The 25,720-nt window shown below is 44.1% G+C and overlaps 1 protein-coding gene across 2 annotated transcripts in view; it reads right to left on the bottom strand.

The window, feature by feature from the left end:
- LOC128702897 (nuclear receptor coactivator 1) overlaps positions 1-25,720 on the bottom strand; it is an 852,422-nt gene that overhangs the window by 767,534 nt on the left and 59,168 nt on the right. The window contains exon 1 of one of the 2 annotated variants that reach the window (XM_070102623.1): positions 485-1,360. The exons of the other annotated variant lie outside the window; for it this stretch is intronic. Within the exon in view, the coding sequence (XP_069958724.1) occupies positions 485-486 (2 nt within the window). The 5' untranslated portion in view covers positions 487-1,360. Of the gene's footprint in view, positions 1-484; positions 1,361-25,720 lie in introns of those variants that run through there. 2 annotated transcript variants of the gene reach the window in all.

Raw genomic sequence — 25,720 nt, forward strand, 5'->3', positions numbered from 1 at the left:
GGAGGCAGGTGTCACACACACACACACACACACACACACACACACACACACACACACACACACACACACACACACACGACACCAGAGATGGGACAGCAACAAGGCGTCACAATTGGAAGTTGAAGATTCAGATGAATCACAGGGATGTTAGGAAGTATTTCTTCAGTCACAGAGTTGTCAGGAAGTGAAATAGTCTGGGAAGTGATGTAGTGGAGGCAGGATATATACATAGCTTTCGTAACGTGGGGGTTCTAGGAGATAAAGGTGGTGTAGTAATACACTTGGGTATGGCTAGTAACACTTGTATTTGCAGAGTCGTGAGGGAAAGGCCCAGCCTACTACAAACATGTGAGAATAATATAGACACCTTCACAAGTTCATTACCATCAATGAAACAAAGGAAATCTTTCCTAAAACAAACACACATGTATTCAACTCTAAATCTTAGTGCTACAAAAAAAAAGTTCAAATCTTGTGTACTCACATAGTACTCTGAGCCGGAAGGCTGGAGGCTGCCTCAGGTGGAGCTTGCCAAGAATAAGGGGTATGAGCAAGCAATATCCGTTCTCTTACCAGTGTCAGGGTGCACGGAGCTGACACTTGTGTCCTGGGATGAGGTCACTTACTTGCCACACATCATTGCCACCGGCCGGGGTAAATACTTAGTTGAGTTGTGATGACACACACACTACCCTTTATCGTCGTCAATCTCGTTGGGTACCAAACGTGGGACTAGTTTTGTCAAATTATTGGGACGATAAGAGAACACAAAAAAGAGAGACTGTTCACTGTAAATTGTTTATTAAGGTCACTTCGTTTATTCTACTAACAATAGTCTACATTTTCAAATTGAGCATTTATTACATGTAAACTGTTCAAGGTTAATAAACAACCAAATATTATTTTCTATAATGTTATGTAATACATGGCGCAGTTTTATCACATGTGTAAGCAGTTGCAATCTTAATGTGACACTAAAATAGTCAGCAAAGTTCTTGAGTGTCCCTTGTGATGCTGCCCTAAATGGAAGAGTCCAGCAGCAATCTTTTTTTCATAAGATAAATGAACACTGGGCAGTTAGTGGCCTTACCAAGCAAGCTCACACTGTCATCTTCATTAATATGACATCACAATAACTTACAAATAATGAAAGTCTTCCTTAAAGCCTTTTCCCATGACATCGACGTTATTACTGAGTTTTTAATCCTCCTGAGCCAAAACAGGATATAGTACGGTCTTATTCCACCAAGACAAGACCCTAGGCAGTAGAAATTTCGTTGTCAGGTTACACTGCTATTTCTACATTAGTGCTAATGTTATTTAATCTGTCGTACCTCAGCCTGGAGATCATGAAATGCCCAGTGATGAAAATAAATGAATACTGAAATAAGACAAGCTATATTACAACACACGAATGTAAAAAGGTCAACATTGTTACTTCAAATATGAAAGCTGGAGCCACATAGAACATGGTCCTTGTTGTCAGACTTACCAGGTGCTTGAGGCCAGTTTCTAGAGCTATTCTGCTATTGAAACCTAGCCTCAGATCAAGCATCAATGTTAACTACCTGGGTAACCAAGCTGTCGCTGCCAGTAGGCCTACATAACCTTCACACCCTGGAGAATCAGGCACTAGTAGCAGGTAGTTATTCGGTTTCCTATACATTTTCCAATTTTGTTCCGGCAATATTTGTAACATCTGTTAGTAGTACGTCAAATAGTGGACTACAGATGTTCTCTGATCGTGCTAATGATGACTTTGCTTTTCACAGTGTTTATTGTACACTTTTCGGAATATTTCTCACTCCAGTAAATTTTAGTCTGTAGATCAGGGACCTGACCCTCGAGTGTTTTCAAAATCCCTATTGTAATATCTTCTTTTTATCCGATCCAAATAACACATTTTAAGTGTTTTGCGGACTTCCTACTAATTTTTATTACTAATAACATTCGGGCAGTTTATGAAGTCTGAATATTTAAATAGCACCAACATGGACCAGCATCAACAACAGTGACTCCTGACAGTGGAGCCACCACATTGGAGCAGTGTCAGCCATGATGGACGAATGCGATGTTTTCCAAACAAGGATAGGCATCAGTCCTGTCTGTCAGTAAAAAGGCCACCCACCTGTCTGCTTCACCTTTGTTTTATCTGTGATCGGATTCAGGCGCTCTTCTACTCACGTAGCCTAGCCTGTGACTAGAATTTTCTGTTGACCACCTGGTCAACCAGGCTGTGCTAGTCGTCCGCATGCCCACATACGTTTGATGTATAACTTTGATGAGTTTTGAATCCTTCTACTCCCGGAGTCCGGCCATAGGCCAGGCTATTTTGGTATTTGTAGATGGAAGCTGTCCAACTTAATAAATTCTATCTTCGTTGTGGCAAGACTTGTATCTCCTGGTAGTAAGTGGAAGAGTCTTGGACCAAGGATGTTGACACGGCGTTCTTTAACCTCTTATGCTCCCTCCTGTTCTTTCCTTTCTCCACTATCTTCCATATTTTTCACTCCAGCAAGCTGTTACAGGTGTATAAATGCATGCATATATTACCAAGATTTTTTTTTACTTCGTTAGAGAGAGACTAATTCAAGTGCTCAGAAGTGTTCATAATAATTTAGTTGTATTATACATTCTATGAGTGAACATTAGGCCTTCTACATTTTCCAGCGGTTTTCTCTCTCCCGCCCTAAAACGCTCTGTGAGCATGGAACATATTTAAGTACAAATAGCACAAGTGACTTGAAAAGTGACATCTTTCCAGATGTTTGTTGACATAATTATTCCTGAGTCTTTACCTATTTCTTAGGTTCTATAATATGGCCTGCCAGAGTTCTGTATGCTATACTTAATCCGAGATCTTCATTTTTTCAACACGTAAGTTAATTTCATATGCCCACTGGAAAATTGTGTTGATATCTCTTTGTATATTTTCTGTCTCCTGTCGAGGTAAACTTCGTATCGTTTGCAAAAGATGATACGACGCTGTGGTTAGTGTTTTCATGTGTGTCTTCCAGGAGGACGAGAAACAGTAATGGTTGAAGGTCCGTCCTTCTGGGTACTGAACCTTTTTAACTATGCTGAGATCCGACTTTTTTGTTTGTTACAACACTTTGTGATGTTTGTTAGAAATATGAAAACCATTTCCTTACGTTTCCTTTACAAATACTGACTAAATTTTGAGCTATTACTCTACGGTCTCATTTCTGTAAAGCCCCAGCAAAATACATGTAAATCAAAACAGCGTTTTATTTTCCTTACACAAGACAGCCATAATTTTCTTACGGTCATCTAGGTAAAAGTTGTGATAAGTAAGATCTTCCAGCTCTAAAATGATGTTAATTCGGATAATGTAACATATGGCTCACGTTTCTCCACAGAGTTAATAATTTGAAATTTCAGAATCCTCTCAAACATTTTTATTTGTGATGTAAGAGGTACTTACATATTTTTTATTTATTTTCCCACTATCGTCATTTTCTGGTGAATAACGGTCTATGTCTGCATTTTTCAAGTCCTGTGAGATTACCGTGGTGTGCACCAACACATGTACAGATTACCGTGGTGTGCACCAACACATGTACAGATTACCGTGGTGTGCACCAACACATGTACAGATTACCGTGGTGTGCACCAACACATGTACAGATTACCGTGGTGTGCACCAACACCAAGTACTCTCACTTATATTTCTTTTTATATAAATAAGACCTTCCAGGAATCAGGGCCAGAGGTGCTGCTTCCATTAGTATGTTGTTGTCTACTCTCCTTTCGTATTCGTAAATATTTTGATGATAATACTTCACTCTGACATACTTTCAAAGTTATACAGTAACAAATTACAAGTAAATATAGTCAATAACATTGTTGTTATATTGTATAATAAAGTTAAACTTCGTATTCTGAGTTTTTTGGTAGTTCTGATGGCATAATAATTAATATAAATTTGAAAATTATTGATACTTCTGGTGACATAAAAATTAATATAAATTTAAAAACTGTGCTTGCATAATAATCAAAGTTTGGTACAAAATCGAAGTATTTATATTTGTATACAGTAATTTTTCATATAAATCTCTGGTGAAGAGCAACGACTGACACCACGGTAATCTGTACATGTGTTGGTGCACACCACGGTAATCTGTACATGTGTTGGTGCACACCACGGTAATCTGTACATGTGCTGGTGCACACCACGGTAATCTGTACATGTGTTGGTGCACACCACGGTAATCTGTACATGTGTTGGTGCACACCACGGTAATCTGTACATGTGTTGGTGCACACCACGGTAATCTGTACATGTGTTGGTGCACACCACGGTAATCTGTACATGTGTTGGTGCACACCACGGTAATCTGTACATGTGCTGGTGCACACCACGGTAATCTGTACATGTGTTGGTGCACACCACGGTAATCTGTACATGTGTTGGTGCACACCACGGTAATCTGTACATGTGCTGGTGCACACCACGGTAATCTGTACATGTGTTGGTGCACACCACGGTAATCTGTACATGTGTTGGTGCACACCACGGTAATCTGTACATGTGTTGGTGCACACCACGGTAATCTGTACATGTGTTGGTGCACACCACGGTAATCTGTACATGTGCTGGTGCACACCACGGTAATCTGTACATGTGTTGGTGCACACCACGGTAATCTGTACATGTGTTGGTGCACACCACGGTAATCTGTACATGTGTTGGTGCACACCACGGTAATCTGTACGTGTGTTGGTGCACACCACGGTAATCTGTACATGTGTTGGTGCACACCACGGTAATCTGTACATGTGTTGGTGCACACCACGGTAATCTGTACATGTGCTGGTGCACACCACGGTAATCTGTACATGTGCTGGTGCACACCACGGTAATCTGTACATGTGCTGGTGCACACCACGGTAATCTGTACATGTGTTGGTGCACACCACGGTAATCTGTACATGTGTTGGTGCACACCACGGTAATCTGTACATGTGTTGGTGCACACCACGGTAATCTGTACATGTGTTGGTGCACACCACGGTAATCTGTACATGTGTTGGTGCACACCACGGTAATCTGTACATGTGTTGGTGCACACCACGGTAATCTGTACATGTGCTGGTGCACACCACGGTAATCTGTACATGTGCTGGTGCACACCACGGTAATCTGTACATGTGTTGGTGCACACCACGGTAATCTGTACATGTGTTGGTGCACACCACGGTAATCTGTACATGTGCTGGTGCACACCACGGTAATCTGTACGTGTGTTGGTGCACACCACGGTAATCTGTACATGTGTTGGTGCACACCACGGTAATCTGTACATGTGTTGGTGCACACCACGGTAATCTGTACGTGTGTTGGTGCACACCACGGTAATCTGTACATGTGTTGGTGCACACCACGGTAATCTGTACATGTGTTGGTGCACACCACGGTAATCTGTACATGTGTTGGTGCACACCACGGTAATCTGTACATGTGTTGGTGCACACCACGGTAATCTGTACATGTGTTGGTGCACACCACGGTAATCTGTACATGTGTTGGTGCACACCACGGTAATCTGTACATGTGTTGGTGCACACCACGGTAATCTGTACATGTGTTGGTGCACACCACGGTAATCTGTACATGTGTTGGTGCACACCACGGTAATCTGTACATGTGTTGGTGCACACCACGGTAATCTGTACATGTGTTGGTGCACACCACGGTAATCTGTACATGTGTTGGTGCACACCACGGTAATTTGTACATGTGCTCGTACACACCACGGTACTCTGTACATGTGCTCGTACACACCACGGTAATTTGTACATGTGTTGGTGCACACCACGGTAATCTGTACATGTGTTGGTGCACACCACGGTAATTTGTACATGTGCTCGTACACACCACGGTACTCTGTACATGTGCTCGTACACACCACGGTAATTTGTACATGTGTTGGTGTACACCACGGTAATCTGTACATGTGTTGGTGCACACCACGGTAATTTGTACATGTGCTCGTACACACCACGGTACTCTGTACATGTGCTCGTACACACCATGGTAATTTGTACATGTGCTGGTGCACACCACGGTAATCTGTACATGTGTTGGTGCACACCACGGTAATTTGTACATGTGCTCGTACACACCACGGTACTCTGTACATGTGCTCGTACACACCACGGTAATCTGTACATGTGCTCGTACAGACCACGGTAATTTGTACATGTGTTGGTGCACACCACGGTAACCTGTACATGTGTTGGTGCACACCACGGTAATCTGTACATGTGTTGGTGCACACCACGGTAATCTGTATATGTCCTGGTGCACACCATGGTAATCTGTACATGTGCTGGTGCACACCACGGTAATCTGTACATGTACTCGTACACACCACGGTAATCTGCACATGTGCTGGTGCACACCACGGTAATCTGTACATGTGCTGCTGCACACCACGGTAATCTGTACATGTGCTGGTGCACACCACGGTAATCTGTACATGTGCTGGTGCACACCACGGTAATCTGTACATGTACTCGTGCACACCACGGTAATCTGTACATGTGCTGGTGCACACCACGGTAATCTGTACATGTGCTGGTGCACACCACGGTAATCTGTACATGTGCTGGTGCACACCATGGTAATCTGTACATGTGTTCGTGCACACCACGGTAATCTGTACATGTACTCGTGCACACCACGGTAATCTGTACATGTGCTGGTGCACACCACGGTAATCTGTACATGTGCTCGTGCAAGCCATTTTCTGTTTCTTACATGTACATTAAAGTGTAGCACATGAGTTTTGATGCAGTTAGAATTAATGAATTTCAGCAAATGTTCAGGAGCCGCTGCTTCATACAGTGTCGTCAAGTTTAGGTTTCTTTGCAGCAGTTACCAAACTTACTTCAGATGGTGTAATGTCATTCCCGTCCAGATCTACACTTGATGATAACTCACAAACTATGAAACTGACAGCGTCCTCTGTTGGTGACTCCATCTTGGGTTTTATATGAAATGATGATTTGTTGTCTATTTTGTGAATATTCATAGCGGAGTTTGAATCAGTGTTTGGCCTGATCTTCCATGATAAAGTAATGCTACAGAATCGTGTCCAGCAGTCTTGAACAGTCAGTGATGAACATGGAATAGCTGTGATGTGCATGGTACAGTAGAGCTGTAATTGATACAGCAGTGATGTGCATGGTACAGTAGACATGTAAATCATACAGCTGTGATGTGCATGGTAAAGGTAGTGATGTGCAGTGAACTGTAATAATGTGCACTCTAAAGCAGTGAAATGCATGGGACAGTAGTGATGTATATGATTCAATCCTGGGATTTACCAGACTCAGTGAAGCTACAAGCTTGTGTGCGGAAGGTTTCATTTTGTTTAAACACTTTGATGGCATCGCCTTTTTCTAGTGTGAAGAGTTTATAAGTCGCATCACAACTGAGTATCAGAGGGGTAGAAAGTATGTTCATACTGACGAGCTCACAAAGATTTTGTTTAGTTTTCTTAATATCAGAGATAATGACATCGTTAGAGTTCTTAGGTGACGGACACGAAGAAAATATCAAGAGATTCCGTGCTCACAAAATGAATCAAAAGAACTAGATCCGTGTCTTCTCCAGCAGTGGTATGGTACACTTATTTGTTGCAGCCACACCTTCCTTGACGATGAGGACGTCAACTTCACCTTGTACTTGCTTAAGCAGACGCCCTGCTGCCTGCACCTTACCACAGAAATGTTTTATGAAGTGTCTCCTTATTTTCAGAGCTGGCCATAAATTAGTTTTCCTTTAGAAACGCGGTGATTGAGGGCAAAAGCTGCACCTTTGGTCCCCCTGCACCTTTTACACCTTGTGTGAGTCTGATCTTTAGCAGATACACTTTCATAGTAACCATCAAACACAAAAGTTTCCTTGCAATATTTTCTCAAGACATACTCTACATTGTTTATCAAACATGAAACCTAAACACGTGCATAATTCATATGTGAACAGTCCTGTAGATCAAGACCACTTCTAATGTCCAAGTTCTATGGCGAATGAATCCTGTTTTTCTTGAGCAACATTAACACTTTTGATTGGGTTCTCTTGTTTATTCATTTTAAAAGTGAACTCAGTAACCGTCTTATCAATCACATCATCCAGTACACTCTTACAAATATCTTCAGCCATATCTTGGTTACCATATTTGTTAGAAGTAATACCAGTGACTACATTCAAAGATTGCTGTTCCGTTTCAAAATATCTACAGCTGCTCTACAAACTCAAAAACTTTGTTTGTGTCTACATCGTCTCATTCAAATTCCCGCAGTTGTCATGGTCACACGTTGCTCACTCCTTGTGTAGCAGACACCAGCAAACTCCTGCAGTGAGTTGTTCATTTGGCACACGTAAGAGGTGACTTTACCAACAGAAGTTGTTGTTGATCAGTCATTCCAAGTCCATATGTCAACCCACTATGTCCTTTGACACATAATCAGAACCTGTTTAATTATTAGGTCTGTCGACAAGCTTCCTTAAAATCTGTCACTCCTCCAAACATGTAGTCCTACATTGAATGCATTGCATACTTCAGGAGGCAGTGCTTTCGAGTTCAGCCATCATCTTAAGTACTGTCGTGCAAATGAAACTGGCACACTATGTGGCAACAAAAAAAAAATGGGAGAATATCTTTAAATTCTGCCAGTTTTCAGATCGATCTGTTTTGTGATTTCTCAGAATCTCATCATTCGCATATTATGTAACCATAATGGCTGTCCTATATGTTTGTAATTCGTTTGTGAGACTGTTTAGCCTGGACGTAATTCGTTGGATAACTTCTAAGGAAAAATCTTCAAGAGAGATTTCACTAATTAATAAACCATCAAACACGACACAGGCTTCAGTTAAATCGTCAATAGCTTCCCCTGCTAGTGACATCCCTCTAGCCTGTTACACTCAACTTTGACAGGTATTATGCTTCCCAATTTCTTCAGATCTTCAAATAAGATGGACTGTTATTGAATCAATGTTGTTGTTTTTGCTACAGATGTGACAGCTGCAGTTATGCCATACCATAAAATGTCCCATGACTACCAAATGTGAAAATATTTTTGGTCTATGTTGTCTTCTACATATCGAATAAAACTGTTAGATAGGAACCCAGGTATGCTAGTACTTGTGACTGCTGTAGTTGAACGTTGTAAACACTGTACCACTGTATATGAACATGATAAACCTATATGATGCATTGTGGCAACCAGAAATTTCCCTTGTAAGACCCGAGGGAGCACAGCTGGCGTAATCTCCTGACTTACTGAAGCCACTTTACTCCCCTTACTTCTTCCGGTAACAGGTGGTCCATAAGATTTTTAAAGTCTCAGGTAAGTAATTTACATTACTTTTAATATAACAAATATCTACCACAAAAGAGTATGTGACGGGATCGATAGAAATATCTTGATATTTCAAATAATTTCAGTTGCGGCTGAAATTGTACTCTTGTCTTTTTCAGTATCTTCATATATATTACTGTAATACTCTTAGAACTCTTGCAGCAGCTGAAGTTTTAAATACATGTATTGTACCTATGATTAAATTATTTCAAAACTTTCCTTTATATTTTTCCTTCATAATGTTCACAATATGAGCTTCAATACCACTGACTTTAGGCAGATACAGTTTTATTTTATTAACTGGTTGAATTATACATGGCGCACTTTCTCCTCTACACGACTTGCTCCACCATGATGACTGTCACTAAACTGACAAGGAATTTCTTTGATATTTAAGAGGTTTACCATACATTGTTCATGCCAGCACACATCTGCAGCAAATATTCGTACTTGACACCAAGTGTTTTTCTTTCTCTTTAATTCAAAGTTATCTCACCACCACAGAAAATAACACTCAGTCACCTTGAAATGTAAATAATGTTTTACTTCAGTTTAGACTCAACATCAAGCCTCATCAGTCGTTGGGTTTATTTTACTTAACCCTGATTTAAAATTCACAAAACGCGCCCTACCTTTCCTACAAACATTGTCCAACAATAACATGAAACTCCGTTAGTTTACGTTGTTTCGATTCCCAATACTACTTTTCTAGTCAAAGGAGACACCACAACATCTTCATGATGCAGCTTCACAAGAAAAACATTTCTTTGTCATTCATTGTAGATCCAAAGATCACTGACTGCTCAAGTACCTGTGACAAACACGGTAACAACATTAATGTTATCGGCCTAAATAAACCCATAAACAACACATTATCATACCATTTAGCATATCAGAAGTAAAAATAGACATTAATATAAATAAACTATTTAAAATTATATAAAAATTAATTTGAGACTAAAGTGTGGTACAGCATTCCTTTATACCTCGCTGCGAAGGTGACTTTATAATGAACTAAATTCACGTACTTGTAATATTCAAATGAGTAAAAGGCAAAATATGAAACCTGTTCTCCGTGGGGTGGCCATAGTGGGACGGTGGCCATAGGATGGTGGCCATAGTAGGACGGTGGCCATAGTAGGATGGTAGCCATAGTGGGACGGTGGCCAAAGTGGGACGGTGGCCATAGTAGGATGGTGGCCATAGTGGGATGGTGGCTATAGTGGGATGGTGGCCATAGTGGGACGGTGGCCATAGTAGGATGGTAGCCATAGTGGGACGGTGGCCAAAGTGGGACGGTGGCCATAGTAGGATGGTGGCCATAGTAGGATGGTGGCCATAGTGGGATGGTGGCCATAGTGGGACGGTGGCCATAGTGGGACGGTGGCCATAGTGGGACGGTGGCCATAGTGGGACGGTGGCCATAGTGGGATGGTGGCCATAGTAGGATGGTGGCCGTAGTAGGATGGTGGCCATAGTGGGACGGTGTCCATAGTAGGATGGCCATAGTAGGATGGTGGCCATGGTGGGATGGTGGCCATAGTAGGATGGTGGCCATGGTGGGATGGTGGCCATAGTAGGATGGTGGCCATGGTGGGATGGTGGCCATAGGAGGATGGTGGCCATAGTGGGATGGTGGCCATAGTGGGATGGTGGCCATAGGATGGTGGCCATAGTAGGATGGTGGCCATAGTGGGACGGTGGCCATAGTAGGATGGTGGCCATAGTTGGATGGTGGCCATAGTAGGATGGTGGCCATAGTTGGATGGTGGCCATAGTAGGATGGTGGCCATAGTGGGATGGTGGCCATAGTGGGATGGTGGCCATAGTAGGATGGTGGCCATAGTAGGATGATGGCCATAGTAGTATGGTGGATATAGTAGGATGGTGGCCATAGTGGGATGGTGGCCATAGTGGGATAATGGCCATAGTAGGATGGTGGCCATAGTAGGATGGTGGCCATAGTAGGATGGTGGCCATAGTAGGATGGTGGCCATAGTGGGACGGTGGCCATAGGATGGTGGCCATAGTGGGACGGTGGCCATAGGATGGTGGCCATAGTGGGATGGTGGCCATAGTAGGATGGTGGCCATAGTGGGATGGTGGCCATAGGATGATGGCCATAGTAGGATGGTGGCCATAGTGGGATGGTGGCCATAGTGGGATGGTGGCCATAGAGGGATGGTGGCCATAGTAGGATGATGGCCATAGGATGATGGCCATAGTAGGATGGTGGTCATAGTGGGATGGTGGCCATAGTGGGATGGTGGCCATAGTAGGATGATGGCCATAGTGGGATGGTGGCCATAGTGGGATGGTGGCCATAGTAGGATGATGGCCATAGTAGGATGGTGGCCATAGTGGGATGGTGGTCATAGTGGGATGGTGGCCATAGTGGGATGGTGGCCATAGTAGGATGGTGGCCATAGTGGGATGGTGGCCATAGTGGGATGGTGGCCATAGTAGGATGGTGGCCATAGTGGGATGGTGGCCATAGTGGGATGGTGGCCATAGTAGGATGGTGGCCATAGTGGGATGGTGGCCATAGTGGGATGGTGGCCATAGTGGGATGGTGGCCATAGTGGGATGGTGGCCATATTAACCTAACACGCGGCCTCACACAGTACATACTTTACCATCGTATTTCTCAGTTTTTTTTTTTTTTGTAAGAATCTATTGAGAGAAATTCCATTACAATTCTAGGTTTACTTTTTTTTGCCTTAATTTTATTAGTCAATATATTAGTGAATATTAGTTAATATATTAGTCAATATCTTATCTTATCTTATCTTATCTTATATACAGTTCGAGTGCTCTAAGGCGGTAACAATAGTTTAAATACTCTACTGGGACAATACCAGCAATAAATGATCAATGAATATTGTCTAGGTCATAAGTATCACCTCTGCTCTGAAGATATTTTTACCTTTGATGAGTTTACTAAGTTTTTCTACTCAAGAGCCCAGCCGTGAGCCAAGTGCAAAGCAGCAACAGCTTGGCTGACCAGGCTGTTTCTGCTGGCCTCACACACTTATCACAGCCTGGTTGATCTGGCACTTGGAGAAACTTAAGTCCAGTTTCCTTTTGAAGATCTCTACACTTGCTGCAGCAGTGTTTCTGATCTCCTGGTAAGATACTGAATAGTCTGGGACCACGAATGTTGATACAATGTTTTCTTATTATGCCCAACTTGTAGATATCGTTACCAGTTTGCTAATATTATGACTAATTTACTGAAATATTACACAAGTCAAAACAGAGTGAAGTCGAAAATTTCCACAATGGAAAACTCTGTTTCTCAAGACAAAGTACTCGTCCCACTTGTTTTTCTTTCTTATATCCAACAATGGCAAAGACATAAATCATATCACTATAACGTACTTTGTTAATAACACTAAAATCTTTACAAGAGTAGCGAAATCTTCAAGCTGATATAAATCAGGTCTTTTCTCAGACAATATAATGTTGAACGAGGACAAGTTTCAATTGCTCAACTATGGATGAATGGAGGAAATAATGACTGTAATGGAATACAGGACAAACTTAAATCATTCAATAGAGCGAAAGTTTCCTGTGGGAGACTTGAGAGTAATGATGTCAGAACATCTAGGATTTTCAAATCACAACAATGTTGATATTGTTAATAAAAGGGAAATGATAGGCTAGATAACAAGAACTTTCCAGATAAGAAATGCTGAGCCAATGATGATGATAATAACTGGAGAGGGTTTCGGGGGTCAACGCCCCCGCGGCCCGGTCTGAGACCAGGCCTCGTGGTGGATCAGGGTCTGATCAACTAGTCCATTACTGCTGGCCGCACGTAAACCAACGTACGAACCACAGCCTGGCTCATCACGTACACAATTGACAATATACAGTGGAACCTCTGGTCACGACCATAAATCATTCCAAAACTCTGGTCGTGACCCGAACCTAATTTCCCCATTGGATTGTATGTAAATACGATTAATCCATTCCAGACCCCTACGAACTGCATGTAAATATTTTTTTAAGATTTTTAAGCAGAAAAATAGTTAATTATAGTCTTTTTTTTTTTAACCTGTTCACTCCGGGCTAGAATACTATAGCATACTAATGGCCCTTTTCAAAGCAGGAGAAACTGCCGAACTGGAAAACGTACAACTTCACCTGACCGTATACAATAAAGAATCTGAACTACTGGAAATGCTTAAAGTCCCTTCAACTGTACTCTTTAGACCATAGGCCAGAAATGTTCATCATAATTTTCACAAGCAAAGTCCAGGAGGGACTGCTGCCAAACTTAAACACTGTAATCACTCTGTATGACAACAAGAGACTTGGCAGACAGTGAAAAATACTACCTCCATTAAAAAGTACGGGTGCGATTGGTACGATAAGAGAGAACTCTACGAGTGTCAGAGGTCTCCGACTCTTCAACATCCTCCCTCCCTGCACGAGGGGAATTACCAACAAACCTGGAAACCTGAATTCAGGACGTTTCCGGGAATCAGTGCCTCCGCGGGCCGGTCCCAGACCCGGCCTCTAGCTGTTTCAAGAGGAAACTTGACAAGTTTCTCTTATCATTCCTGACCGGCCGGATTATAGTGCGTATGTTGAACTGTATGCGGCCAGCAATTAAAGCCTAGTTGATCATGCTTTGATCAACTAGGCTTAGTCTGGGACCGGACTGCGGGGACTCTAACCTCCTGAACCATCCTTCAGGAAAACAATTCATAAGTCAATTACAAGAGGCAGCCTTCCTTCCAAATCATTAGCTGCAAGTCGCAAAAAATTAAACGTTATCTTAAGACAATACCAGGGATCACTTTCCCCTCTGCCTGATCCCAGTCCAGACCTCATGGTTGGTGGCTTGATCAACCATACTATTATTTCAGCAGAACACAGTTCAACACAGTCACTCCAGTCCAGCTGATCAGGAACTGATGAGAAGAGCTTCAATCTTCTTTTTTTCCAACAGCATAATAAATATTAGTGGAATATAAGTAGGTGTTCAAGAAGGTGAACCTCTTCATGCAACAAGCGACAGATCAACCAAGTTGTCATAGTTCTGTAGACCAGCTGACCACTGGCAGCAAGAGCCTTACTGACCAGGCTCTAAACAATGAAGTTTGGGTTTAGGCAGGACTATGAAAGCAGAACTCTGGAAGCTATGGAAGAAAAGAGGTATAACACCAGCCAGGTATGTCAAGTGTTATTCTTCACATTCTTACGCATCTCTCTACCTCTTCCCTTTTTTCCTACGAGCCATTTTCCTATTCCGTTTGCTTATAATTTTTCTTCTCTCTTTGTAGATATGCCTATTGCTGCTGCTGCTGTTCCTCCTCCTCCCCTCTTCCTGCGGCTTCCCCCTCTCCTGTTCCCCTCCTCTTCCCTCGTCCTGCCCCCCCCCCCCCACCCACTTTCCCTGCGGCTGGTCGATATCTCTAAGGGAACCTGACCATGCCGATTGATTGTGTGGGAACTAGGTTGAGTGAGGCCCAGCACTGTGTTTAGATGCACGATGCTTCCTCCATCACGCACCTCACTATTACAACAACGTGACTAGTTCCAGAATTCCTCTCCTCTAGCAACCTGGATTAAGGCGAGATTTCATTAGGCGCTTCCAGATAAACTTGGTTGTCGAAGTCCATAGACCTATTAATACCAGAACAACTTGAACGATCTAGCACCTCCTTCAGGAATTGGATGAATTTTTTTCTGTCAATTCAAGTTTAAGCCCAACGAATCACCTAAACAATGAAACGGAGAAGACAATCTCGAATCACTCAAGAGATCAGAAGTTTAATGTGAGGGATACAGAAGTGATAATGTCCTTTGCCTTTACCTTTGAAGAGTTTCTCTCGGAGCCCGGCCATGGGCCAGGCTCGTCCGGTGCTTGCCTGGTCAACCAGGCTGTTGCTGCTGGAGGCCCGCTGCCCACATATCCATCACAGCCTGGTTGATCTGGCACCTGGTGTCAAAAGATCTCCCATTCTGTGATCAAAACAAGGAAAATGATAGACTGAATAACTAGAACCTTCAAGTAAATATATGCCAAGGTAACCGATAATACTCTTTAAACACTTCTTCCCTGGGCTGAGATATTGATACTGATACTCTTCAAGTCAAACCATACCACGGGTGGGGTTTGAACCCGCGGTCAGAGAGTCTCAAAACTCCAGACGTGGTATTATTTGTTTGCAATCATGTCATTACGATTTCATGAGTCACTCAAGTCATTTGTTGTCGTCAGGTTGGAATACTGCTAAGCTAAATAGCTTACAGTATACATTCAGTCAAACATGGATTCACTGGTCTCAAACCTGTACACTGAAATCTTAATATGAAAATAGAGAGACTTGGCAGACAGTGTAAAGTGCCTCTGATAAAAAGCCGGGGAGCGACGAGTACAAAGAAAAATTTAGGATTGCTAGAGGACCCTGACTGTACCACGCCCTTCGTGCTTAAGGGATATTACAAACAAACCTTTGTCTGTGTTTCGTACATTGGACTGTGTGGCCAGCAGTAACAGCCTGGTTGATCAGACTTTCATCCACCAGGAGGCCTTGTCTGGAACAGGGCATCCTACAGGTACTCTTTATTTATCCAGGTACACACTAAGAATCTCTTATGGTGGGCGTAATTGTATATCTGGAGAATATACAGAGAACCTTCACTACCTATATAAATTCAGACAAGCAACAAATTTATCGTGAGTGTCTGAAGATCCTTTGATTCCTTGGAACATAAACGATAAAGCTACATCATAGCATGCATCTCGAAAGTTCCTGTAGGTGTTGGTAAAGAATTTGAACCATGAAATTATTCCCTGTAAGGGCAAGACATTCCAAGTGAAAAACCGGAGTACAGTGAGTGCACTAACAGATAACTTAAATATTGGAAGTGCATCAGTGGTACCATCAATGGTATGTCCAAACAGAAGATATCAGAAACACTGCTAGAACAAGTCTAGAAGTCTTCAAGAGAAAACTGGACAAGTATCTTCACCAGGTGCCAGATCAACCAGGCTGTCACGAATATGTGGGGCAGCTGGCCACCAGCAGCAACAGCCTAGTTGATTAGGCTAGCACCAGAGTAGACAGAGTCTCGAAACTCATCAAAGGTATATCAACCCCAGGATACACTACCTTACATGTAGGGGCGATCCTGGAGCTTCAAACTCTCAAGCCGGTTAGCACCATACTAGAACCTATCTTCTGTACAATGGGTAAAAGTTCTCATATGCTCTCTCTCTCTCTCTCTCTCTCTCTCTCAAACCACCTCACACTACGGTATTTAATAAACTCACTATAGTGCAAATAATTACAAGAAAGTTTGAGGGTGGAAATGTATGATAAAACAAGAGGTAACATTTAGTGTATATTTTATTCCTCATTCTCTTGAGTGATCTACTGACTGTGATGTGCTGAGTACCTTGCATGTGCAATACGCCTTTGAAAACACTTATGAAAACACTTATGGCCCATGGCCGGGCTCGGAGAGTAGAGAGACTCTCGAAACTCATCAAAGGTATATATAGTAATCATGAGAGGTTAAGGTTTTTCATTACCATCACTTCAATCAAGTAAAAGGGAAATTACTAGCAAACCCTTTAATTGTATTCAAGAGAGAATTAGAAAAGCTTCTGCAAGTCATTACTGACCAGACAGGCTGTGGATAGGAGCTTCGGTATTAGAAGGATTAAAATCAGACAGCTGTGGTGACGATAATCAACCAACACATCAGTGTGTAATCATATACACCCAAACAATAAACATCAGTAGCACATAGAACCTAGCATAGCTGATATTAATCAGTAGATACATATAAGTACAAGCAGCAGCAGCGGGGACATGCAAGGTGGGCTCACATATATATGTACTGGCGGCGGCGGCTGCTGAAGCAGCAGCAGCAGGAACACACGCAAGCAGGTTGGGGGCCCCCACATGTATGTACGTGCAGCAGCAGCAGGAACATAGGCAGGCAGGGTGGGCAGCCCCATATATATGCATGTGTAGCAGCAGCAGGGACATACGCAGGCAAGGTGGGGGCAATGACATACATGCACGTGCAGGAGCATACGCAGGTAGGGTGGTACCCCCTACCCCCTACATATATGCGTTTTGCAGCAGCATCTGCAACAGTAGAGACATACACAAGCAGGCTGGCTTTCTTTCCCCACATATAAGCACTGGCAGCAGCAGCAGCGAGAACATGTGATAAGGGTGGGTCCCCCACATACAAAGATTGGCAGTAGCAACAAAGACGTACGCAGGTCTTCCGCCACAGGAGGAACATATGCAATGGCAGCAGGAGCAGGCACATAGGCTCACTGGGCTGATACATACACAGACGGGCGGCAGCAGTAGGGACACAGGAAAGCTGGGCTCCCCACATATAATCACTGGTTGTAGCAGCAGGACATACATACGTAGGCTAGGCACCCAACATATAATCACTCTTTGCAGCAGCAGGACACACACGTAGGCTGGGCCCTAACATATACAAACATTGGCTGTAGCAGCAAGGACAAATGCAGGCAGGTTGGGCATACACCAGATATCCTCACTGGAGATTTCACCCTCCCAAGGTTACCTGTAATCCAGAAATAGTTCCTAGAAGCACGCTAGCTCAACAGGTACATGCCAGAGAACTAATAGGGCTTTGTGAAACCTATACTTTGAACCTACATATAACACAACCCATTAGGATTTGATTTTCATGAAGAAAAAGGAGCTAATCAGAGACAACAAACGCAGTATATTCTGATCACAACGTCATAGAAGTACAAGCAAGTATAAACTTGGACATTGGGGAAATCCAGTAACAATATACGAAAAGGAATGTTGTGTGAAGTTAACTTTAACAATGAGAGAAGGGAATAGAACAAAATTAACAAAGAACTACCAGACATACCCTGAGAAACAGTCATGACCACCCTAAATCATCACCTGTGCCTGTTCTTTTCTTTGATGAGGTTTAAAGAATTTTTCTACTTCCGGAGCCCGGCCCTGGGTCAGACTTTACTGTTGCTTGTCTGGTTAACCAGGCAGTTGTTGCGGTGACCCACTGGTCCACATATCCATCAAAGTATGGTTGGTCTGACAGCTGGTGGAGATATTTGTCCAGCTTCCTCTTCAAGACTTCTACACTTGTCCCAGCAGTGTTACTGATATCTTCTAGTAAGATGATGAATAGTCTGGGACCATGGATGTTGATATATTGTTCTCTTGTGGTATCTACGGTGCCCTTGCTTTTCAGTGGGTTTATTTTGCACCTCTTCCTATATCTCTCTCCAGAATGTTATGGCAGCGTGAAGATTTGGGATAAGTCCCTCAAGTACTGTCCACACATATATTATCATGTATATATCTCTCTCTCTCTCTCCACTCCAGCTAGTATATATATGTGACTTACCTGGAGGGTGTTTCGTGCGTCAACGCCCCGGGAGCCGGTCCATAGCATTCTCAGTGATTTAAATGCCTGAACCTCCTCCATGTCATGAAGATTCTACCCCTTGAATGTCATTTTTATTTTGGGAAACAAAAAGAAGTGAGAGGCGGCCTTATTGTTTTTTAGCTACAAAACGATGATCTTTCAGGGCACAAATTTTCAGTCAACATTCTAACGACGATCTTCGTGAATAGTCTTCACTTTTTTGATGTTGGTATCTGTTTTGTCAGTGACGAACGACCACAGCGTTCATCCTCAACTCACGTTCATCCTAAAGGGATGTTGAAAAATTCTAGTCTCTTTGCATTTGTTGAGTTTTCTCTCCTAATGTACTCATTCACCCCTGGTTTTCACTGGAGTACTTTGCACGGTCTGCCACGTCTCTTTCATGGCGAACGGTTTGTGAAAGCAGGTATGAAACCAACCCTTCTAGAACTTTTCAGGTGTAGATTATAATGTACGCCTCTACCGTGCGTTCCGAGGAGTAAAGATCGGGGAACTTTAATCGTAACCGGTAAAGGTTCTCTGCACATTCCCCAGGTCTGTAATTTCAAGTGCCATGAGAATGAAACTGTTAAAAAGTACAGTATTAGTCCAGCCTAGAGAGAACAAGAGTATCACTGATTTGGCATCCCTTGTTTTGAAGGATCTAGTTAACCAGCCTATCGTTTTCCTTATGGTTGTGATGGTGACAATGTTGTGCTCCTTGGTGAGATCTTCCGACATTATTGCTCCAAGGTTTCCCACTTTAGTCTTATGCTCTACTGGATGATTCGAATTTGTTTTATACTACATCCCAGCCTTTATTTCCTCAATTTTTTCGTAAAAGGAAACTGAAAAAGTTTTCCTCGTTGAACATGTGGCCAGTGGCTCACTGGAAGGCTTTTATGCTACATACTGGTACCAGCAGCAGCAGGGACACAGGAAGACAGGCTTCGTCCACACATTACGCACCGGCACCGGCAGCAGCAGCAGCAGGGACATACGCTGATGGGCTTGGCTCACACATTACGCACTGGCACCAGCAGCAGCAGGGACATACCCAGACAGGCTTCACCCACACATAATACGCAGTGGCACCAGCATTCGCATGCACAGGCAGGTGGACCCAAACATATATCTATTAAAAGCAGCACCAGCAGAAGCTGAGACATACGCAGGCTGGATGGGCACACACACACACACACACACACACACACACACACACACACACACACACACACACACACACACCAACGCACAAGCAGCAGCAGCAGCAGACATACGCAGGCAGGGTTAGCCCACGCACACACCAACGCACAGGCAGCAACAGCAGCAGCAGACATACGCAGGCAGGGTGGGCCCACACACACACACACCAACGCACAAGCAGCAGCAGCAACAGCAGCAGCAACAGCAGCAGCAGACATACGCAGGCAAGATGGGCCCATACACACACCAACGCACAAGCAGCAGCAGCAACACCAGACATACGCAGGCAGGGTGGGCCCACACACAAACCAACGCACAAGCAGCAGCAACAGCAGCAGCAGTAACAGCAGCAGCAGCAGACATACGCAGGCAGGGTGGGCCCACATACAAACCAACGCACAAGCAGCAGCAACAGCAGCAGCAGCAGACATACGCAGGCAGGGTGGGCCCACATACAAACCAACGCACAAGCAGCAGCAACAGCAGCAGCAGCAGACATACGCAGGCAGGGTGGGCCCACATACAAACCAACGCACAAGCAGCAGCAACAGCAGCAGCAGCAGCAGACATACGCAGGCAGGGTGGGCCCACATACAAACCAACGCACAAGCAGCAGCAGCAGCAGCAGACATACGCAGGCAGGGTGGGCCCACATACAAACCAACGCACAAGCAGCAGCAGCAGCAGCAGCAGACATACGCAGGCAGGGTGGGCCCACATACAAACCAACGCACAAGCAGCAGCAGCAGCAGCAGCAGCAGACATACGCAGGCAGGGTGGGCCCACACATGGACAACACTCTCCACTTTACACAGTCACGGCTGCAGCAGTGGTGAGCTGCAGCAATCAATACACCCCCACCCTGCTTCCCTCCCCTCTCTCATCACCCCCACCCTGCTTCCTTCCCCTCTCTCATCACCCCCACCCAGCATCCCTCCCCTCTCTCATCACCCCCACCCTGCTTCCCTCCCCTCTCTCATCACCCCCACCCTCCTTCCCTCCCCTCTCTCATCACCCCCACCCTGCTTCCTTCCCCTCTCTCATCACCCCCACCCTGCTTCCCTCCCCTCTCTCATCACCCCCACCCTGCTTCCCTCCCCTCTCTCATCACCCCCACCCTGCTTCCCTCCCCTCTCTCATCACCCCCACCCTGCTTCCCTCCCCTCTTTCATCACCCCCACCCTGCTTCCCTCCCCTCTCTCATCACCCCCACCCTGCTTCCCTCCCCTCTCTCATCACCCCCACCCTGCTTCCCTCCCCTCTCTCATCACCCCCACCCTGCTTCCCTCCCCTCTCTCATCACCCCCACCCTGCTTCCCTCCCCTCTCTCATCACCCCCACCCTGCTTCCTTCCCCTCTCTCATCACCCCCACCCTGCTTCCCTCCCCTCTCTCATCACCCCACCCTGCTTCCCTCCCCTCTCTCATCACCCCCACCCTGCTTCCCTCCCCTCTCTCATCACCACCACCCTGCCACCCATCTCTCTCTATCACCACCCTGCCTCAACCTCTCATCACCACCACCCTGCCACCCACCTCTCTCGTCATCGCCACCCTGCCTCCCCCTCTCATCACCACCACCCTGCCACCCACTTCTCTCATCATCACCACCCTGCCTCCCCCTCTAATCACCACTACCCGGCCACCCACCTCTCTCATCATCACCACCCTGCCTCCCCCTCTCATCACTACCCGGCCACCCACCTCTCTCATCAGCATCACACAACACTGCACTCGCCACCACACACGAACACGCTCATGACGACACTCATGACCACACATGACCCCTGAACTCACCATCACACATGATCAAACATCACCACTATACGCATGGCCATACTCATCACTCATTACCACACTCATCACCATACATGACCACACCACCACTACACTCATGACAACTCTGATATACCTTTTAAAAAATTCCAGAGTTTTGCTACCACGGCAGCCCAGCCCTAGGTTAAACTTGTCTGCTGTTGTTTTCTGCTTACTGGTCCACATGACCATCACCACATGCTTGCTCAAGCACTTGCTGGAGGTACTTATTGACAGTCCTCTTAACGACTTCTATTCCTGTTCTGTCAGTGTTTCTGAAATCTTATTTTAAGACGCTGAAAACCTCTGGACTTACGGATGTTGATACAGTGTTCACTTATTGTGCCCACGGTGCCCCTGTTTTTCATTGGGTTTATTTTTACACTTTTTCATGGAACATCATGTCCTTTTTTTGTAAACCACTGGAAAACTTTATTTATATTATTCTTTGTTCTATTTCTTTATAAAGTCAAAGTCCATCTGCTCACTTTTCCCGGTTATTCTTTTTGCGCACACATTATGGACTATTAAAACATGGTCGTACTTCTCCAAGGCTCTTGTAAAGTCTGTATACACTACATTTGCATTTTGTTTGTCTTCCATTGCATCCAAGACCATGTGATAACAGTGCAGCAACTGTTAGAGGCAGGAGAGACCTGCTCTAAATTCATGCTGCCTTGGATTGTGCATTTGTAGTGACTCCACTATAAATGTGGGACCTAAGTGCTATTGGTCTACATTTTTAAGCGACTGCTCTGCTACTGTCTTAATGAAGTGGGACAGGATGGACATATTTCTTCATATATAAGAGAAATTACCAACAAACCCCTGACTAATATCACTTATCCTACCTCAGCTCATTTCAAAGTCGAGTCCTATTTAAGGTACACTACTACTCTCCTTGCCACCGACAACAGGTACCTACTACGTAATGTTAGGAGGTACATTACCATCCTCCCTACCACCGACAACAGGTACCTACTTAATGTTAGGCGAATAGAGACAACAGCTGTAAGGAAACCTGTCCAATGTTTCCACTCGTGCCAGGATCGAACCCGGGGCCATCAATTATGAGCTCAAGGGCTTGCTACATAAGCTACGGGTCAACTCAGGCTGTCAGCCTATGAGAGACTTCGTACCACGAGTGTCAACAACCTTCAATACAGTATAGATTACAGTGGTGGTTATAGTGGTAGTGGTGGTTACAGTAGTAGTGGTGGTTATAGTAGTAGTTAGTGGTGGTTATAGTAGTGGTGGTTATGGCAGACGTTGTCATAGTTATACTTGCTAGTTAAGTAGTAGCTGAGGTGGTGGTTATAACAGTGGGCATTAGTGACCATGATGGTTGTTTTGGTGGTGGGTGACTGGTGGTTAAAGCAATTGTTGTAGCAGTTGCTATGGTGGCTATCGTGGTTGTGGTTGACTGTGTAGCTTATAATGTTGTTGCTGGAGGTGTCCACACCTGTGTTATAACTGGTGTTATAACTGTCATCAGTGTTGTTGCTGGAGGTGTCCACACCTGTGTTATGTCACCAGTGTTGTTGCTGGAGGTGTCCACACCTGTGTTATGTCACCAGTGTTGTTGCTGGAGGTGTCCACACCAGTGTTATGTCACCAGTGTTGTTGCTGGAGGTGTCCACACCAGTGTTATGTCACCAGTGTTGTTGCTGGAGGTGTCCACACCTGTGTTATGTCACCAGTGTTGTTGCTGGAGGTGTCCACACCTGTGTTATTACTGTCACCAGCGTTGCTGCTGGACTAAACAGTTATTTATGAATGCTTCAGTTTTGTCTTGCCTGGATGAACGCAGGTCAGACGTGGCTCAAGGATTATCTCCGATACCTGAGCATATGTGTACGTAATTACCTACAAGCAGTTACAGGCCCGTGGTGTCCCGTGTAGGTGGTCGCACCTTTAATATACCTCTGATGAGTTCCGAGAGTTTTTCTACTCCCAGAGCCTGGCCATGGGCCAGGCTCGGGGTGGTGCAAACAACAAATAACAGCAATGAGGGGCCTATATAGTATCAGAAACAGTAGCAGTATGTGGGATGATGAATTAATTTGGTACAGCCTACACGAGCAACAGATGTACAGCATTTCTTTCCTTTGAGATTTCCTTACCCGAGTCTTCCGTAACTGAGACGTTTGCAGTGATCAAGTCACAAAAGCTGCAAGAGGAAAAAGTGACTCCTGCAAACGCAGGTGAATATATCAAAATGTAAATCTGGAAAATGCGGAAAGACTGGAACTAAGTCCGTACACTGATATAACAACTGCTTACAAGGGCGGGAGGCTACCCATATAGTACAAGATGCCCTCGATGACAAGCATTACTGCAATGAGTACACTAAGAGATAGCTGAGTAAGTGCAATGAGTCGAAGATTTTCAACATTCTTTCTATAATATAAAGAGTCAACCTACAGATTCTTAACTCTCTTCACGAACCTGAAAAAAAATCCTTCATGATGTCCGTGATCATTCAGGTTGTCGTATGGAAGTGGGACTAAGTGCCAGAACAAATAACTTGACTAACCAGACTGCACAGACGATGACCTGCGTGTTTTCCCGACACTAACACTTTATGCTATGAAATAATGTATATGATTTCTGAGAAAATTTGGGTGGTAATTAGGAGTGGTTGGCCCTCGGTGGTTACTCGGTATTTGTACCTTCTCTCAGTAGTGGCTCAAATACTCTTAGTTTGTTATTTACATTTTGCACTAGCGAACAATTATTCAGAAGAATTCGTACTTAATTAATGGCATTCTCTTTCTTTTACATTTCCCCAGTCTACTGTAAGTGTTTTAGTGTCTGTTGTATGTCAGGTTATTACTGCATACCTGTCTGCCTGGAGGGTGTTCCGGGGGTCAACGCCCCCGCGGTCCAGTCCTTGACCAGGCCTCCCGGTGGATCAGGGCCTGATCAACCAGGCTGTTACTGCTGGCCGCACGTAATCCAATATATGAACCACAGCCCGGCAGATCTGGCACCAACTTTAAGTATCTGTCCAGCTCCCTCTTGAAGGCAGCCAGGGAGCGATTTCTGTGTGCAGATTTGGGATCATTCCCTGTAAGATTCTCCATGTGTAGATTATGATGTACATTTTCTCCTTCCGTAGAGTCTGCTAAGCTTAATCTATCCTTAATCTCTCTTCGGAGGGAATAATTTTATAGCGACTATATTTAAGTTTAGGAAGCAGTGACCTGGGTAATAGTGACCAGGAGGGTGTCCAAGGTAATGCTCAATACTTCTTTACTACGTTCAACAAATATTATCGAGGGAAAACTTGTCAAATCTTACCTGACGTTTCATGTTTCTTTGGGTTACAACAAGAAAATATTTCTCGCACTTAAGTGAGGCTGTGACTGGAGAATTTGTGTATATAACTGTAATACATAACCAGCACATAGGAGAATGAATCTTATGACGACGTTTCTGTCCAACTTGGACCAATAACTAGACACACACAAGCACAAAGAGAAGGGAGCCAGTATATATACAAGAGGGAGGGGGGGGGGTTGTGTATCGTTCCAGTCAAGTTATTATGCATTTTTATTCTTCCTGTAATCGTACTGTCTCTTAAAAATTCTTAATTGTTCGTGAAGACTGTATTATTTATACTCGCTTTGTTACCTGATGACTCAACATCCTCTTAATAACAGTATCACTGTTGCTCTAACAAATGGGTGACTCTAATAACAGTATCACTGTTGCTCTAACAAATGGGTGACTCTTAATAACAGTATCACTGTTGCTCTAACAAATGGGTGACTCTTAAACAGTGATAATCTGTGATAAATGGTTTTGAAAACCGCCAAGTTGAAGATTGAGACACTTATGCAACATCTGGGAATCTTTATTGAAGAAACGTTTCGCCACACAGT

The sequence above is a fragment of the Cherax quadricarinatus genome, chromosome 82, assembly GCF_038502225.1.
Source record: "Cherax quadricarinatus isolate ZL_2023a chromosome 82, ASM3850222v1, whole genome shotgun sequence".
Classification (NCBI taxonomy): domain Eukaryota; kingdom Metazoa; phylum Arthropoda; class Malacostraca; order Decapoda; family Parastacidae; genus Cherax; species Cherax quadricarinatus.